Below are 19,424 nucleotides of genomic sequence, written 5' to 3'. Positions count from 1 at the left end.
GTTACATAATGTGGAAAATGTTTAATTTTTAGAGTACTCTGGGATCGATTTAAGTTAATAATTTCAAGGTCAGTTTTTGTTGCACTGGTTCTCTTAATGGCCCTGAGAGAATTGCGTCAGAAGTGAACGTCAGTCATCTGTGCAGTTGCCCGAGTGTACCGCCAGGTGCAGTAAAGTGACCACAATAGCGCCTTATGTGGGGAAAACCACATGAATGACAAAACAGCTCTGTCTTCACTGGTGGATTTGAAGTGCTGTAGTCATTCAAATGGAGACCAGATGTTTTTATGAGTGTGCGCACAGAGTTGCATATCAGATCTGATCCATGCTTGGCTCAGCTGTGAAGCCTGTTTAGGAACGTCACTGGTGCAGCAGCTGAGTTTGCCAGTGTCTGGATATCTAACACATTAATCTTGCATTCTTTTCCATATGCAGCATGTGAAGCTGCTTATGCAGACACTGAACAATGAGGGGACAAATGCTGCATAGAGACCAGACCCAGATGTAGATGGCTGACATATGGGAATTGATTTGAATCATTTGTGAACTCTGTCTGAAAGTTTTTTCTTTTCTCTGTTTTTAGGGTGCTAGGTGCGGTACAAATTTCTATTTTTGGATATTTTCTTTTTTCAGTGTATATGTAGATAATGGTGCTAGTGAGGTACTCGAGATGGATTTGGTCTGTCAGCGAATAACTTATGATGTCACAAAGAACTTATGTTGCGACAAGTGTGTTTGCACCCTAAAATACTAACGAACTGGCTAAAAGTTTAGTTTAATTTTTTAAAAATAAATTATACAGTATCTTATATTATGAAGATACATTTAAGGCCATTCTGCAGCAAACAAATTTAAACCAAAGCTTTAATAAGCCTTATCAACACCTCTGAGATTAATGTGTGTTCATTACATATTCAAACAAAGAGATGTGAGCTGCCAGCCTATGTAGATAAGTTTAAATCACAAACTTTTTTTTCATTATAAGGTGACAGTCCAAGGTTATGACTTTGAGACTTTGAGCCTTTGTCCAAATCCTAGACATTAATTAAACCTCTTAAACTGAATTTTTGTTGGCAAAGCAGAAATTTTCAAACTGAAAGTTTAGCTTTAAGTCAAATGCCTGATTTGATTTGTTTGGCTTATTTAGGAGCTTTGGAGTAAGTTGTGTTGCAGCCTTAGAAGTCAGCCGTAACAGTATTTTATTTGACATTTAGGTGTTGAAACTGAATTCTGTGGAGGAATACAAATATACAAGATTGCCTGTATTGTACAGTACTGTGACGCATCTATTACAGCTCTTAAAAGTGTTAAAATATTTGGTTTATTTATAAACTGAGGGTTTAGTGGTTTTCTCTGTCAATCATCACTTTAGTGAGTTGAGACGTTCTTGATCTATGTGTCCAGTTCTGATAGATTGTGGAGACATAGGCATCCTGGAATAAATAAATCCTGGATACTTTGGTCTGCTTCCTTATTTCCCAAGGGGTTGCCACAGCAGACAGATCTGCACGTTTGATTTGGTACAGACTTTACACAAGTAAGCCTTCTTAAAACCTCCAGTTTATCTGGGTATGGCATTGGCATTAGGGCTATCTAAGCCAGAAATCGGGTTTTTGTGTGTCCCCCAATCTTGAACTGGGGATCATTTGCAGATTATGCCTGGTGTCTAAACCCACAAATATTCCTTCTGTACTTAGCTTTAGAGCTCAAGCTTCAAATCCAGAAAACAGTTGTTTTTTTTTTAGAATCACACCTGGCTGATGGGTATGCTAGATATTTGTTTAAGTGTCAATAAGCAGCTTTGAGCAACTGTCCTCCTGTCGTAATTTTATCTGGAAATTTTACCCCCAGCAGAAGCAAAACTTACAATTAACAAGCCAATGGTGAAATAATTGGTTTGTAGCATTTATATTGTTAAATTAACTCCCAATGACAAATATAGGCATGAAGTCTTGCTAAAAACAAAAAAAAAGCATCCAAGAGCTGAAGCGAGTTAAAAAGTTTAACCACCTCATCATATAGAGCTCAACTGGTCTTGCAGTATTTGAGCGTGATGATCATGCAGAGCTGAGTTCAGCAGTCAGAAATGTGGTGGCTCATGAAGTGGAAATCTTCTGTCACACTAGAGTTATTCTTAAAACTTAGCCACAGGAAACATAGCCACACCAGAAGCAAGACTGCCCAGTCCAGAATACATGTGTCTGCTGCTGAATAAAACCACATCAGACTAACGTCAACTAACTCAAGATGATTCAGAATACAAGTTCCCCTTTTGTAATCACACATGGCAGAAAGTGAGTGGAAAGCAATGAAAGTTTGACATGTATTAAAAGTCTGCATTATGGCTTGGGCCTAATAATGAAGTGTGATACTGCTGCTATATGTGAACTGGACATGATTCAAACCCAGTATCACATATATCTATTTTTTTCTTTATGGGGTATATAAACAATAAAAATCCACTTTGTGACATGGTAGCTATGTTGACAGAGCCTCTGTATGTTTTTGTGCATCTGTAATGTGAGTCTGGATTCCTGTTGTCATGTGGTATAGCAGTTGAGCTCTGAAACCCAGACAGTGGCGTGTTGAAACAAGTTTGATAAGGGCTGGAGTCACTGCGCTCCCTCTAAGGACAGACCACAGCCATTTCATCATGGCTTGCGGCATAAAGTTAAACACAAGGACATCTCTGAGTACACAGAAGATGTTGTAGCTCTTTCACGATCACCGCTCAGGTATTTGAGCATGGACGGAGACGGTGACACCATTAATCTCATTCACTGTCATTTACAAGATTGATTCTGTAATGTGATACGTATGATGCACTCGGTGATATACATCGTCTAGACAAAAGGGAAGAGAAATATGCAGAAATGTTTGCCCTCATTTTTTGCATCTAACACTTTAAGCCATTCTTTCACAACATGAATGAATGCAGGTGTTTGTGTGTGTGTAAAAAGAGGGGGAAAAAAAAGAGTCGTCACCCAATGAAATCATCTGAATGGTGTCGCACCATCACCTAGTGCTTTTAAAAAAGCGAGAGCCTTGTATTAAACATGCCACTTGAGGGTGTGGGGAGGGCCATTAAACCCGGGAGAAGTTTATGAAAATGTGAAGCGGGCTCTGAAGTGTGCTGCTGAATTGTGGTCTTTGTGAGCTTAAGCTAGGGTGGATTATGCCAGCTAGTGAGAGGAACAGACAGGGGCTGTGTTTAACTTGGTCGCTTGCCTATTTCTGCTCTATTCACGTGTGTGGCGCCATGCTCACACTAAACAGACAAGCCTGTATGCTGAGGCCGGGACAGTCACTGGGAGAGTGGCAGGGGCCTTGATTGGCACTGGGTGTGTCTGCTGGTACCAAAGCATATTTCAGGTATTAGAAGGCTGTTATTTTATGGTGTAAACTGGCTGACAGAAGTGGACTTTAAAATCATAAGAATATATGATTTAGTTTGCCATTCCAAATGGAGTAAGTGACTTGCTTTTGAAAATATTTGAGATGTTTTTTTTGTTTTTTTTTTAGCTTAGAGGAGATTCATTTTTGGTTTTACTTGTAAAACCTGAAAAGAAGGCGGAGTCAAAAAATCCAACCTTGTAACGCCGTTTTTATGCTGAGCTTTGTTTAGTTTCTGGAGGATATGTTTGGGATATTTTCCACAAAAAATAATCCAAATGAGATGTGTTTGCAATACTGGAAATAATAAGCCATGTGGAGTTGCCTGGATAGAGCACAAATAAAGTGAATGCACCGAACTGTCACCTACACTGCCCATACATTGGTGCAATCTAGCAGTTTCAAAGAGCGGCTAATATCTGATCCCACTGGGATAGGACATTTACCTTTTCACAAGCTTCTAAAAAGCTTTAGGATTGCAGGGGATGTGTTGCTCTGTCATTAGTAAGCATAAGGGAATCACAAAGAATGTGTTTAAGGGAGCATGTGATTGTTTATCTTTATTTTAATGCATTGTACATTGATTTAGCTGTTACTTTGTTACTGTCCTGGAATGTCTTACAAGAAAATGAGCTTGCGGAGTTGCATATGAATAAATAAACAAATAAATGGGGGCGAGAGGGGGATTATATGCAAAAAGAAGTTGTAATAAGTTGTAGCGATTGTCCCATAAATACCTAATTTTTCCTTTTGCTCTACACAGCTTTATTTAAAGTCACAGTTTGATAGATGTCTGTTGGTCCATGGCAGAAAATGGAAAGTCATTAAGTCTTTGTGTACCAGCTACAACAGCTGCAATTATGAGGAACTATTACATGATAATCAGTGTTGGGACTAACGCGTTATTAAGTAACGCGTTACAGTAACTACGTTATTATTGTGGTAACGAGCACGGTAACTAGTTATTATGCCAAAATCAGGAACGCGTTACTCGTTACTGGGATTTAGATAGGGTCGTTACTCGTTACTTCGTGTGGTGGCATCGCGGAGTTTCCACAGATTCAGTAACATTAGCAAGTGGTGGAGGCAGCAGGTGGATGAAGGAAAAGGGACGCAGAAGGAAAAGAGACCCGAGGCGGCCGCCGGTCCAAGTGTGAACTGAACTTCAGGTAAGAAGTTATGACCTGCAGTCTCTCTGGGTCAGATATAAACCAAGTTTAGGTGGAGTTTATTTTCGTTATTCTGACTTTTTCCGTACTGCGTGCTAGCTAGCATGACGGAGTTTCTACACAGCTGGGTGGTGCTATGAAGTTAATGATGTTGAACCTTATTTTGTTCATAAGTTATTAGAGTTGCCAGCCGTCCCGTCTGGTATTCAGAGAAAATATTACTTATTTCTTATTGAGGTGAAAAGGAACAGTTTGTCCCGTAATTCAGCTACAATGAAAAAGGCACAAAGCTGGAGTTATTCTGTGTCTTTACGCTGCACAGCTGCCTCTTCTCCTCTCATTCTCCCCCCTCCCTCTCCCGTTTCTACTTCAATCATGAAACTGATCAATGATCAGCTGATCGGCTTTTCTCTCTTGTTTGTTTATCGCCCACTTTGCGCCGAAAGAGGAAACCAGCGGATGTCGCGCTAAACAACAGCAGCACGTTTAAGCTTGATCAGCTGTTGTTAGAATTTATTTAATATTAATTTCTAGTATCAGCTGATGTTTGCTGGAGCCACAGCTGTAAAAAAAAGCTGCTGGTCATGATATGGTTTGGTTATCTGGTGAGAGGGAAACATGAAGATGAAACCAGGAGATGTCCTTACTGGATCATCAGAGCTGAGCAGGTGATGGAGAAACAGGTTTACCTTTTAGGTGACATGAATGAGTTGAAGGGAAGTTATGAACTGTTTCTGAGAGACAAATAACCCCAGGATCCTTTTTTAGGTAGCTGACAGCTGGTAACTGTGCAGGTGCGGATCTAGCAAAGTGTGGCCAAGGGGGCATGTAGGGCATTAACAGGGAATGGGGGGCACAAAGAAATACTTTTCTTTCTTATTCTCATTTAAAATGTCTAGCTTTTAAAAAATAATTATCTGAATCTTACAACAAACGATTGATAGATTGATGCATATATACCATCAAAACAGTGTACATCACTGTCACAACAGTGTTTGTTTTCATTCAAAGGCTTTATGATTTTTCCTATAATGGTGGGCCAGTTTCTAGTCAAAATGCCCGGGCCAATTTTCTGTCCCAGTCCAGCCCTGTATGCAGCTCATCTGCAGTCTGGTGTTACCTACATCTTCCTATTCAGAAGGCAGAATTTCTGAGTTCTGAGTACAATCGAAAGCACCACGACTGCAGTTTTTGTGTTGGATGTAAAAGGCGCACATGACTCTGTGACGTAGGCTAGAATCATGGTCCAGGCGTGGGATTTCTCTCGTGGAAATATGCACGTTATCATATCCTTTCTATTGGTAGGTGGCACAGTGCACTTGTGGCAAGTAAGCAAGCTAGAAGACTGGCAAAATTATGGAAGAAACACATTAACAAGAGAATTCTGAGTAAAACCAAAGTTACTTTCCCTAGTAACTAGTTACTTTGAAAGTAACGAGTAACTTGAAGTAACTGAGTTACTTTTGAGAGAAGTAACTAGTAATGTAACTAAGTTACTATTTTAAAGTAACTTACCCAACACTGATGATAATAGTCAGATTGTACAAAAGTGAGACTAAACATTATTGTGTCAGGGAGATGAAGCCTTTAATTTTGATCATCAGAACTGATTAAAGTACTTGCTGGAGATTGATCTTTACTTTTCAGTTTAGTAAAGTGGAATTAGGTCAGTCGTGTTCCAACTCCAAGCTATTTTTCCTGTGAGTAGCTGACACTTTATAGGCAGCCTACTGAGAGCACTTCCTGTGACTGGCTGTTATGAGAGGCTGTTATGTGGTGGGTGTGGGTGAGCAGAAATGAGACTTCTCAAATGAAGAACAACTTCTCGCTCTCATTCCCGTTCCGTAGTTTTCTCGAAAACGACACCAAGAATTTCTCGTGCAGTAAATTTGGTGCCTGTGTGACCTGCAACAGCACAAGTATTGTTCTAGCACAGGGAGGGTCTGAAAGCCACTATTTTTGTAAGCCCTCCCAAACCCCTCTTCATCCTCTCCTGCTCTCCTTACTCAGTTCATAGGCATTCCAGTGGTATTTATATTTCCCTCCAGAGCAGGGGGAAGTTGACAAGTATTCACACAGACATTGGATTCAGCTCAGAAAGGTGGGCAGTACTCCCACTGCCTGCTTGCAATTGGTTTCATTGTGGTCACATGGCCTGCAGAGACAGGCTGAAGTGTTGGCACTCCTCCCCCCATAGCCTCCGCTGTGCCCTCCCTCTCTGCTCACTTTAGGCTTTTCACGCATGTATGTGAAGTTTTCTGTTGGTCAGACCCTGTGTGGTTGAGTGTTTATCAGCCAGGGGATAGGGGCTTATTACAGTTATGTTTTGGGAGCTTCCCGAGTCCACGGCCAGTGAGTGCCTCGGGAGTATGACCCCTGAGACTCAGGATATATACCTGAGAATGGACCATCACCGCAGACGCTCTGGCTACAGGTTGGGCAGGATTATTGCCAGGCAGCAACTACTCAAGAAGATTGCTGGAGGTAGGAGGCTTGTTAGGACAGAAGTGACAGTTCAGACAATTATTCAATTCTTTTGGTTGTTTGGTTTTTGAGTGAATTTGTCATTTTTCCAGGATTGAGAGGAATACTGACTAAGCGAGGTGGTAGTCAAAACATGGAGTGAATAAGTTCTGTCATGTGTTTGTGAATATGAGGCTGTGATTGCAGGATGATATGTTGACAAAGTAGTGTCTTGTTTTGATTGGGATAAGCTGATTGTCTTTTTCATATCAGTTTGTATCTCTATTGGTTTCTCACTTATTTCTAGATAAAAGTGGAATTCAGTGTTAACAGCCTTTTTAAGACACATGTACAGGACACCCGGAAACAGGGTGTGCTTGTGTGTATCGCTGCAGAAGAGAAAAAAAACTTGACCTTTAGCCAACAGGTAGTCAAGGGTGCAGAGGTGTTAAATAATTGGTATTGACTGACTATAACAAATACAGATAGGTGATAATCAATAGGGTCAGTTATGTAAGAAGAGCTGGGCCCACAGTGTAAACACAATACATCAATGAATGTCTTGACTTGACAGGTTTACAAGCACTCCGTTCATTTAAAGATTGCTGCTTGTAACCAGGTGAGCCCTTCGCCTTCAGCTTCCTCCGGGGCCTCTAACCTCTTTCCTTTGTCTTTAAATACCTGGAGACTTAAATCCATTCCCCAGAGGCCAAGAAAGGGCATGTATAACAACAAAGACAACTAAATACTACGACTCCCGCTCCCTCATGCAGGTGTGAGCACTCTGCCGCTGGATCAAAGGGTGGCTGCATTTCATAACATAAGCTTCATTGCTAAGAAACTTTGGTCATCAGATGGTAACGTACAGCATAGTTCTCCTCTCAGTCACAGTAACAAGAGCGTGAGTCAGATAATGCAGCCTTGTGTGGATAATATTTTGTATCGCCGCAGAGGCAAGGGCAAAACACAAGGCTTGTTTTTGATTGTGATGATGTAAAAGATGCACAAAGGGTGCTGTTGGGTGGATTTCCCAGTACTGCGTGTGTGTACGCCTGTTTTCTGGTGGAAATCTTTATGATCTGGTGTGTACTGACGTGTGGCGTCATGTAACCAGACGTGTTGTTTTCAGATCACAGATGTCTAGGTTGACAGCAAACCAACATTGTGGGTCATCTATGACAAGGACAGAAAACATGTATGTTTAAAGTGCAATGTAAGATGCTTTTATTCAAGTTAAGTCATTTTAATAACAGGGTTTCTTTTTATGGGAGATCTTATTTGTCATGTTTTTGAGGAGTAGCTTGGAATTTTTAGTTGGAACCAGTGTTTTGTCACAATTAAGCAATTTTCCTGCTGTGACTTTTAAAAAAAAAAAAACTTAAAAAAAAAATCTAACCAAAAAACAGTGATAAACAACTAAAATACTTCTTAAAGGAAGTATCAGTTGTGTATCATCTTGTGCTCTTACACCAGTCTGAAGTGCTGAAGCTAACAGTGAAGTGGTATTTTAAAGCACTGGCTACAGAGCCACCGAATTGATCTTTGTGTATTGGCAGTAGCTGCTGCATTCCAGCTGGTCGGCCCTGTTGACACAGCAGGTTGAAAGTGAGTGTGGGTCATGGTGATGGGCAGCATTACTCATGTATTGTTTCATTCCAACATTCCAGGGACGGCCGTTCGATCTTAGTCACGTTTCCGATTAGATGACATTTCAAGGTATCCTGAGCTATCTGCGTGGGATCCTCCTCAGTCCTTTAAGTTAAGGTATCGTTAGTTGTTACTCTCGAAATATTCTGTCTTTCCAGCTTGGAGAGTAGATGGATGTGCACGCACAGCTGTGTGAATTAAGATGAGAAAAAAAAAGGTATGTTGGCTGATTCCAGATCTGAAGGGGTCTGTATATTACAGCAGGAATGCGTCTCTGTCCTTGAAAATATTTCTGAGATTTCAGAAGAGTATCCCACATGCGATTACTCTGGAGGGCTTACAGTCTGTCTGCAGCTTTTTGCCCTCTCCCTCAAATCCTCCCTGCTCAACCCTTGCCTGGATTCTCAGAATTTCTGCATCTGTTTGTTACTATTCATAGGGCAGAGATACATACAGTACATCATACATTTAAACAGCCATTTGTGTCCAGGCACTGCACATAGTCTCTGGACAAGAATGTGTCGATTTTTTTGTACTGTTGTTCTTGTTTAAAAAAAGAAACGACCTTTATTACTGACATTTGAATGATACATTTAGTCTTCTACCACAGGTCGGTACTAGCCACATTTATTTTTGCATGCACATATGTCTTACGTTAAAAGGGATGATTTTCATCTGTTTTCCTATAAACTCGGCCAGACTATCATGAAACTTGACTGTTCATCGATTGTTCATGGACCATTTTTTCCTCTGTGGAAGCATTCCTGTTTTATCATGGAAAACTTCTGGAAGCTTCATCTTTGCTGGAAATGTTTGCTCCAGCAAAGATGAATTTCCAGCAACATTGCTACATTTTCTCGCTTACTGTGTTGGGGCCTTTTCCTAAGTGAGGGGCTGTTGTGTTTTGAACAAGAAGCTCTGTCCAGTGTGACCCTTCCATGGCCTTTCTTCATGCCTTATTGACCTTGGCGCAGGCAGCGGGCTCCAATCTCTAGCCTGGAAAGGCCGTTAGTGCTTTCCTTCATAGCTGAGGACAAATCCTGCTCCTTTTAATATGACAGAAGTTACTGAGTGGCAGCTGTGTGCATATCAGTGAATCTGCATCTTTTCTTTTGCTACCATGGCTGTAAGGCTCCTACTTAATTGTGCTGTCAGCTACATTAGTACTTATGTCGCCACACAGCAACACTTGGTAAACACCAAGTGTTTGCTTTTTTTATCAAGGTTTCATGACAAGGTTTATATTTTCTGTAAAGTTTAAATGATTAAAAGAGATAAGTTACTGAGGCAGAAATATTTGAGTGGGATAATGTGTGTACTGCTTGCAGATTTTTAAGTAGTTAGCATAGAGGAGACAGGACCACTTAAGCTTTTTAAGAGGACAAGCTGCACCGTCTGTTCTTCCTCCGACTGGAAGATGGTTTGAAAACTGCATTGGAAATGGGTTTGCATTGTTCTGTCTTTTGAGAAGTTGTATCAGTAGAAGGGGCTCCTCAAAGTAAGGAATCCAGTGAGACCATGCCCTGTCCCTGTCAAGGCTCCTCTGCCAAAGCACTGCATTATTCATCAGCGGTCTGCTACAACATGTGGCGCGTTTGATGAACTGAGTGTGAAACAAATATAACTGCTCCTTCTTTCAAATGAAAGTATGATGATAAGTCAAGATGTAGCCTTGCACATTGTTAACTTGGCTCCTTCAAGCCTGTTTATCTTTTATTCATGAGTTTCTGGGCTGTAGCTGAGAGTGCTATGCAGATTTTGATTGCTGCCTTAAGGGGGCAGTAAATAAAACTGACAGGGAGGGAAAAGCAATTTTGACAATGTGCTTAGCTGGTTGTCTACATCCAACATTACAGTCATCACACTTCAGATAATGAAATCTATGGCTTGTACTGTTGCAGTTTGTTCTGTTACATGATTACTAAAATTGTGTGTGTATTAGTTTAGGCATAACAATGCTATGTCCCAATCCATACCATGCTATTTCTAATTAAGTCTTAGCCTTTAGTGTTTTTGCACTTTGGTGTTTTTTGCAAAAGTGAAGCTGCTTAGCTGAGGAAAGAAATTCAGGATGTAAGCAAAGAGTCTTAAAAAGACTTTAAAAAGTTCTTCCTTTTTCACATTTTAATTGGCTGCGATAGTCAAAAGCTGCTAACTGACTGTCATGTGGTGTTGGACGTATTGTATAACTTCCCGTTTACCGAAAAGTGTGTTGAAATCTGTGTGATAGTTAAACATAGTAGTTAAGATGTAGATATATGTATGTATATGAGTTTGGTCACATGCCAATGTGGTTTTATTCTCTGTATTGCTGTGGGTGTGAACATTTGAGGACAATGTGCTGCCTGTTCTTTCCAGGGTGTATGCAAGCTAGGATGGTACTCAAAAAGGTTAAGAATTTTAGAAAATTAATGTTCCAGTTGTTATACTTTTTATTGTAAATCCTGTTTTGCCATTTACATCTACGAAACCAAAAAGCTTTTTCCCCCCTCAAAGACTTTCTTCCTAATACCTGTTTAAAAAGTGTAAAGATAAATAGATTGTTAGTGTTCAACATTGTTTAAACAACCCTTGTTTCAGATTTTTGTCTCCCAATCCTCCTTTGTTGAACTGGCAAATGGAAAAAGGTCTGAATTTCAATGAAAACATCAGGCGTACACATTTTATTTCAGATATTATTTGAGTGTTAAATAATAGAGCACATATACACTTGAATAACAGAGCTATTTAAACTATAGCTCTACATGGTTCTTGTTGTAGATCCCACTGTTCCTAAGGTCAAAATGTACTGTGTACAGTTTGTTAGTTGGTGGAAATTTCTTGCTCTGTTGACTAAAAAACAGAGGGGGAAAAAACAAATGGTTAAGAATCTTGTAACTCTCAGGAACAAACTGGCTCACTCCAACCAACCTCTAACAAGTAAAGCAAACATCGCATTCATAAAGCTCTTTTGCAGATTCCCACTTTTTGCCTGTATTTGGCAAAGAGCAAAGAGCTCACATACTCTTTGCAAACTCCTTCTCCTGTGTGTGAATCAGTTGAGGCTGACAGCTGCCACATGTGTGGAGCTAATCATTTACTAGGTGCAGATTGAAGAAATGCCTTGGCTGCACTGTAACAGGAACACAAAGTCACATATTAACAGAAGTGCTTTGGAAAACTGCTCAGATGTTTTATATTCCACATGCCACAAAAAAATGCTGTACTGTTTTTACAGTGAATAGTAGATTTATTTTGGCTTGGTCTTGGTTAGAAAAGAGATTATATAGTCAGTGCCTTTAGGGGTCTGACCTTAAATTTCCACATTTGCTTATATATAAATGTATTTTGTATGGATGTGAAATAAAAAATATAGATAACTATGTATTATATAGTCCAAAATAATTGGTGATTAAAACACAGTGCTCTAAGTGCCAGAGTTTAACACTTGACTGACCTCTTGTGGTAGAAATGTGCATTACAAGTCATAGCTGGAAAAAAATGACAGAAGTGTAAAGGCAGCGCACATCCAGGTCACAGACATTCAGCCGCCGTCTCTCCTCTTTATAGGCTATTCAGCCCAGACGCCGACGGGCACAGATGAGAAGTGGTTTTACATTTTTAAGTTATTGTTCTGTGGGTAAGAGTACAAATGCTCTAATAGAGCAGAACAGTCACTTAACTCTATGGGTGGCTGGCAGTACTGGTAAACCAAAGCTGTACCTCGTCATACACAAAAGTTGTGCTGACAGTATGATCCTCTGTGCTGCCACTCACAAGTCTGTTTCATGAGTACATCAAGCTCCTGAGGAAATCTTGTAGCCACTCACTTTGAAGTTGTTAATTAGGACCAGCATCCCAACGGATGCTCCATGCTTTTATTGTGGAGGTCCTGAGAGGGCTTTCTCACGGTATGGGGCCCGTGCTCTGACATTGGCCCTCTCTCTACCCTCTGACTCTCCCAGGCCATTCCCAGAGAAGGAGGGAACCCTCCATAGTGCCCTCTGGGAACCTTTCCAAATGAGAGGAAGGAGGACCTAATAGAGCTCTGCAGGATCTGACTTCAGAAGGATTTCTTCAGGATGTTTTTTTCCTTTCTATTTTTGTCTTTACTCATTACTTCACTCATAAACTACACAGGATGTGTTAGTTTATACTAATTATCTCAAAAAGTTGATTCTGTTCATCTAGATGTAGCCTTTTCAGTGGGGGGAAACGTTTCGTCACTCATTCAAGCGACTTCTTCAGTCTCAGCTGACTGCAGGTTTCCCCAATCTTATAAACAGTACATTTGCATAATGACTGAAACTAGCACCACTGATGAAAAATGGGCTGTGAGGTCAGTTTCTTGATCATTAATATGCAAATTGTCACAAGCATTGATCAATGGTCATGGGAAGCATTCACAGAGAGTTGGGGAATGGCTGCAATGTGAAAGATGTACCCTTAGGCCCCCTCCTTGATTCAGAGATGCTCTTTCTCTTTTCACGAAAAAGGGCCTCCCTGACTCCCCGCTCAAACCAGCGTTCCTCCCTGTCCAGGATGTGTACATCCTCACCATTGAGAGTGGCCACTGGTTGCTTAGTGCTTCTGTGTTGTGCCATCCGCTTAGCCAGAGGTTGTTGGTTTCCCCGATGTATTAATCACAGTAATTCTCCTGGCACTTAATGGCGTACACAATATTACTCTGTTTGTGCCAGGCAACTGGATCCTTGGGGTGGACCAATTTTTGGTGCAGCGTGTTTTGGGGTTTGAAAATCACAGAGAAAATGTGCCTCAGGTGTTCCGATACTCCTGACTCATAAGGGCTCACTAAGGGTTTTCACTTAGGCAGCAGTTGTCCTTCTTCTCTTCTGGATCACCTGGAGCATTTTGGGATTTCCTTACCTGGATGATTGAGCATGCATCAAGACATTTATACTAATTAGCATCTGAATTTTTTTTTTTTTTTTATCTTTGTGGGTGCCACAACATTAGAAACATGTGTCATAAAGCTTCCAGTAATTCTATTTTCATGTTACTGTCAAGATTTCACCTGAGCTGCCTGAGAGTTTGTCAGTAATTCTTAGCAATTAGTAATTCTTCTTCACTGGAAAACCAAATTGTAGTGTTTACGTAGACTATCAAAGAGAATGGAGAATCAAGGCATGCACCCTATAGAATTTCACATAAAAGACAAGATGTATGGACTTTGAATGCAGATGCATCAAAGACCTACTGTATAAGAACTTGTTTAGTTTGTTTGTAGGACTAAAGTGTTACATTTAACTACATGGCCACATGGGAAACTGTAGGAGCTAACTGTAACAGAGCTGCCATAAAAGACGAGGAGGAGGGAGTCAACTAGAAGAGCCCTGACAGGAATCTTGCTGAGAGAGGGAAAAGGAAAAGAAAGAGGGGAGGTAGCAGACAGCTCCAAGGAGATGTTAGTGAAGAGAAAGTGGAGCTCACCGTAAGTCTGATAGGATTGCAGGCCTTACATCAGGACTGCAGGGAGCACATATGTCCACAGGTACAATAGCTCTCTAGGATCTGTTTCAACAAGCTATGCTTCCTATGTTGGCTTTAAAAAAAAACCACAGTTTTGAAAAAGGAAAATTTATGAGAGCAGATAGCAACTCCTTGGTGCATGTTATTACTGCCCTGCCCATGTTATTAATCTTGCACTGTGTTTCTTATCTGTTGATAGAGTGAATAATTTCATCTGAAAACTAGAGCAATGATTAATCTATAAAGATCACTGTGGGTTGAGGAAATAGTCCAGGGTTTCAGGGACTTTTGCCTGCATGAAGAAGGAAATCAGCAAAAGCCAAAGCTGATACTTTTATCACAAAAGAAAGCAAATCCTTAAGAAAAGGGCCTCCACGATAGTTTTCAGAACACTTTAACATGCGTGGGAACGTGGCTTCAGTTCAGTGTCTGGAAGTGTTTAGCTTTCACATTGTCTCTTGGAAGTTGCTGCGTATGTATTTCACAGAAAGCTCGACTGATTGATTTCTCCTCTATTCAGAGCTATTGGCAGTAAAGTGGAGGTACATGGGGATCTGGAAATTACCATCCTTTCTAGAGTTTGGGGTCAGAGGTCCCTTCTGTAGTAAAAGACACTTCTGTTTAAGTGTCAGTTTGAAGCCATGTGCCAAAGTATCCTGTAGTGTGACCAAAGGGGAGGAAGCAGAACACCTGTCTGTGAAGCAGAAGTACACTTGACACTAACCTCAGTTTTTGCTATTTGCAAAGCAACCCCAGGGATTCAACATGTGATTGTTAGAACGTTTTCTCGAAACCAAGTCAATGTGAGACACTGTAACAGCCTGCCTGAAAACACTGTAGAGCTGATGGTTTGAACTTTGAAGACTTGGCTTGCTCAGAAGCCACGTGGCCCCAGCATCATACCCAGTTATTTGTCTTCTGGCTCTGACTCCCAGCCAGCAGGAATGGCTATCAGTTTACAGTTTGTGTCTGGGATCATCTGTAAATCCTCCATGGAAAGGCTGTTTGTGGCAGAGTGATTTTGAAAGCTTTCCCTTTTCTTTCTGACTGTTGACTTGGAACATAAACTGATATTTGCTTTTAGAAACCATTTGTAGTTATTTACTAGAGTTTAGCAATGTTTGGATTATCATGAATCGTGCCATTCCCACATGATTTTCAAGTTGGAATTTTACTGAAGGTTTTTTTTGTTGTTGTTGTTTTTTAAACCTACTGCTGACCAACACTGCACAGGAATGAGCGTATGTGAGTTAGCGTCTTGGTATTTAATTGTTGTCACTGTGCATTGTATTATCATTACTAGCTTGTGAATGCTGAAAAAGCTCTAATGGCTATTTCTAGACAAAAGGCAATATGAATGGTGAAAGAAAGCGAGCTGATGGGTTGTTTCCCCTGAAGATGAAAGAACCTTCTCTCTGGGTGTCCTTCAGAGGTGAAGGAGAGTGTTACCACAGCTGTGCTGCTCTTGTTTAAATTCAATACAGGACCTCAAGAGAAAAACACAGCCCAGATGACTTTTGACCCAGCAGGCTTTGGCAATGGTCAACAGCAGCAGATCCCTAGCTCACGTTGTTATGTTATTTACTCATTTTACTATTTAATCAATACGTGCTTGCTGTGAGTTTGTGTGTGTGTGTCTGCTGAGAAATGAAAAATGCTAAGGTTTATAACTTTTAACAGACAAAGAAAAGAATTAAAGCCCAAATGATGATGATAGATTAAAAGGCTGGTCTGTGGATCTAAGATTTAATTGTGAAACCTTGCATTTACACAGGTTCAGAATGCTAATGCCGCCTTGGCACCAGGTTTTTCTGGGCTCACACTGTGATTGTCCTAAAGTCTCTGTTCTTCAGGAGGCACCGAGATTTTTTTTATCCACTTTGTTACTGGAGACCTGTCGGCCAATGAAAGGATCTCTCCACAGGTCAGTGTGGACCACAGGGCAGAAGTTGGCCCAAGATTTGCACAGCTCATTTGTATTTGGGGACATTTTGCCTTGGTGTCTTAGCAACACAGCCAAAAGCTGATCATTTTAAACCTGCATCCTGTGTCGACCGCAGGATAACAGGTCCCCTGTGTGCCCCACAGGATCAAATGAGGGGGTGGAGGTCCCTGGATGATTCAACATTGGCTCTCTGTAATTACTTGGCCTGTGGAGCCATCTAGCTCATGTGCCAATCAAGAACAAAGTCAAATCTGCAAAGGTACTCTGTTGTCACTCAATACGAGAGAAACAAAGTCTCTTGAATTTGACTAGTATTCTTTATTTCACTATCTTGGTAGTTTATCAGTGATAATGTGAATGTTATAAACTGAAAGGCAGTTGTGATGTTAAGCAGTGGCACCTCCTGTTTCGCTGTGGCATATTGTGCTGAGGATATTGGAGTCTGAGGGACATGTAGAGCTTTGTTAATTAAGACCTTCTTTTGAAATAGGAAGGCTTTATTCCCACGGCATTAGGTGAATTGCATGGGGCAGCACACTATTAATCCACCTTGTGAATTGCAAGCATTTCCTTGAACTCTTCTGTTCTCTTCTTTTGCGCTTCCTGTTTGCTCCCCTGTACACAATTATAAGCTGTGAGACAGAAGGAATGTAAGGCTATTTTCAGCATGAAACATCAGATGTTGCGGTTTTGTTGCAGACTAGGAGAAGGACAGTGTGTTTCCCCTGGCTGTCTGTCTAGCCTTAGCTGACTCCACACAGTGAGTGGGTGTCTGTATGCAATTAGCATCATAAAGGAGAAGAGAGGCCTCACCTCTAGGCTTCCCAGGATGACGACACCTTCTAGTGGAATCTTTTTTTTTCCATATTGCTGGTTCTGTTTATCATTCTCCAGGTGTTCCTATAGACAGTCTCAGTACTCAGTTACAGTCTGAGTCATCTGGCTGATTCATTTTGTGGCACCGAAGTATGGAGGAGGCACATTTGTGTGGGCATACACAGATAGTAAATTAAACCGTTTGTTTGAGCGTTTTAAAGTTCTGCCATGCTCTTAGTGTCTTTGCTGTTAAATGATTTATTGAGGTAACTAAAGTGGAGGGACTCTGCCATTCTGTCTGTGCTTGAAGCTTTATACCCAGTCCTGGCCCCATTAGACCAGGAGAGGAAATGGCAGAAGTGTCACAGCGAGGCAGGCAGAGGGCAAGCGGAGTACATCTGGAATTCTACTCACATGATAGGAAATTATGGATGGATATGATATCCTTACGTAATCGCAGAGCCATGGAAAACCCTGATCATTTTAAAGTGGCTTTATCCGCATATTAAACCAATAGGTTTTCCTCATAAATCATAATTATGGGGATTTAATCAGTATAATGTAAAATTAGGCTATTGATGTATTGTACAGCCAATCCGGCCCCAGTGTCCTTCTGGATTTGATTTATAAAAACATTTGCTTATTTGATTCTTTCACTTTAAAAGATTTACATTGAACTCTAAGGTAAATTGAGTTGACTTTTTGCTTTTTTTAAACGTGTGTTTGTGTCAAAATATATTTTATTTAAAGATTTTATTTTTAAAAAATCGTGTTCTTTATGCATTTATTTACTTGAAACTACACTCTCACCATATCAGACGACTTTGAGTGTATTTGTTTTGTTTCAGACAGAGTTGAAACAGATTGACATATATTACTGTTAGGATGATGTTAGCGCAGAGTCTTGTGAGCCGAGGGGCTCAGCATGATTCACTGCTGCTGATTGCTGACAGTTTATGTCATGGTTTTCCCAGAGTTCAGCTGCCTACGTTTTTTCCATTTCATTGACCCGCTGTAACAACATCTGGAGTCTGTAAAAAACGTTCTTCCCTTTTGTTTGTTTAAGTTAAACTTTTCCCACATCACTTTTAACACTTCTTGGATGAAGTTTCGAAAAAAAAAACTGTAAAAGCTGACCTCGTGTAATCTGGACAGAAAACTGAGTGAGAGTCGAGAAACATCTTTTAGGAAATGGTAGGAAATTCTTAATTTTTAATTATTGAAATACAAGAGAGTCCAAGGATTCAGAGGCAATCTCCTCTGTTGGTTATAGCTTAGATGTTTGCCAAAAAATCTGCTGAGTGGGGTATAAAAGAGTTGTCGTGGGCAGAGCTGGATAGGAGGGTCGGGCAGTAGGAGCTGAAGGGGAAGAAGACGGGGGTGAATGTTCACAAGTCTGCCACAGAAAGGGGTGGGTTGAAGGAGAGATTTAGTGTTGGGACAGGCACATGGTAGTTGGGGGTAGACGGAAAGAGAAAGGGAAAGGAGCTGTGGATCTGAGTTCCAACTGGAAGCTGTGTTCAGACAGGGAGAGAGGGCAGGAATGTGGCTCAGTGTGGGAATGAAGATGCTCTGACATGCTGAGAGACACTCTTAAGATTTGATGGATATACCGGTATGAACCACTCTGGCTGTATGATGAAAACATCCCGTGAGTACATGATAATTTGTTCCTGGCAGGAAACTACAGTGGTAGTTTGAAGTGTTTTGGAGAGTAGGCATATTAAGACGGATGCTTCACTGACGATAATTACTTATTAGACTAATGAATGAATGAATTTGTTCTTTTTATTTTAGATTGTTTTACAAAAGAGTATGAAAGGAAGAAGATTATAAAGGCTCAGGACAAAACAAAATAAAACCCCCAAAAGTTTTTGCTCATGTTGTTGCCAATCAATATTTATCAAAAGTTTGGGATGAGACTGTGGGACTACCCACCTAATTCTGTATCTAAACTAGGTTTTCTTTGGGCATTTTGTCACGTCATATCCATGCAATGAATTACATAACAGCTGGGTTTTTTAAAAATATATTTTTGGTAATGTTGCACAAAGAGAATGGTAAAGGAAGGACGCCCTCAGTTGCCACAGATGCTTGAGTTGTGCACAGCTTTTAACATTCAGAGCCATTGTGTCACAGCCAAACTGGGTTTCATCTCTTTGTGAAACTGTAATTTTATACTGTACACAGTTTTAAAGATGTGGGTTGTGGAGGGAAAACACAAGTTCTCATTTTTGGCATCATGCCCATCCAGCCTTTTATCCACAAGAGATTTCCTTAGAGAGAGGATGAGAGGACAGAATGTCTCAGTATCGTGTTACAGAATGCCAAACAGAGAGGAATTCCCAGCTCATGTTACTTGCTCCCAGTGGTCCAACCTGTGGCTGTGGGACACAAGAGGATCTGGCAGCGCTCTCACTATGAGCTACAGTTGAATAATAAAGGCCTGATATTATCCCCCTAAGAGGGAAGGCTAGCTGTTTAGAAAACCTTTAGCTCCTGCTGATACAGGTGGGAACAGA

At 40.7% G+C, this 19,424-nt stretch overlaps 1 protein-coding gene across 7 annotated transcripts in view; it reads left to right on the top strand.

Moving 5' to 3' along the window:
- The window catches only part of stard13b (StAR related lipid transfer domain containing 13b), a 73,774-nt gene that overhangs the window by 41,667 nt on the left and 12,683 nt on the right, over positions 1–19,424 (top strand). Inside the window, exon 1 of one of the 7 annotated variants that reach the window (XM_082502550.1) lies at positions 6,813–7,046. The exons of 5 other annotated variants lie outside the window; for them this stretch is intronic. In XM_082502550.1, coding sequence (XP_082358676.1) covers positions 6,884–7,046 — 163 coding nt within the window. In that variant the 5' untranslated portion in view covers positions 6,813–6,883. Of the gene's footprint in view, positions 1–6,812; positions 7,047–18,157; positions 18,554–19,424 lie in introns of those variants that run through there. One more of the 7 variants, XM_082502552.1, reaches the window with a different exon arrangement.

Source organism: Aulonocara stuartgranti, assembly GCF_965226115.1.
Source record: "Aulonocara stuartgranti genome assembly, chromosome: 14".
In the NCBI taxonomy this organism is placed as follows: Eukaryota; Metazoa; Chordata; class Actinopteri; order Cichliformes; family Cichlidae; genus Aulonocara; species Aulonocara stuartgranti.
This window is presented reverse-complemented; position numbering and strand designations above follow the sequence as displayed.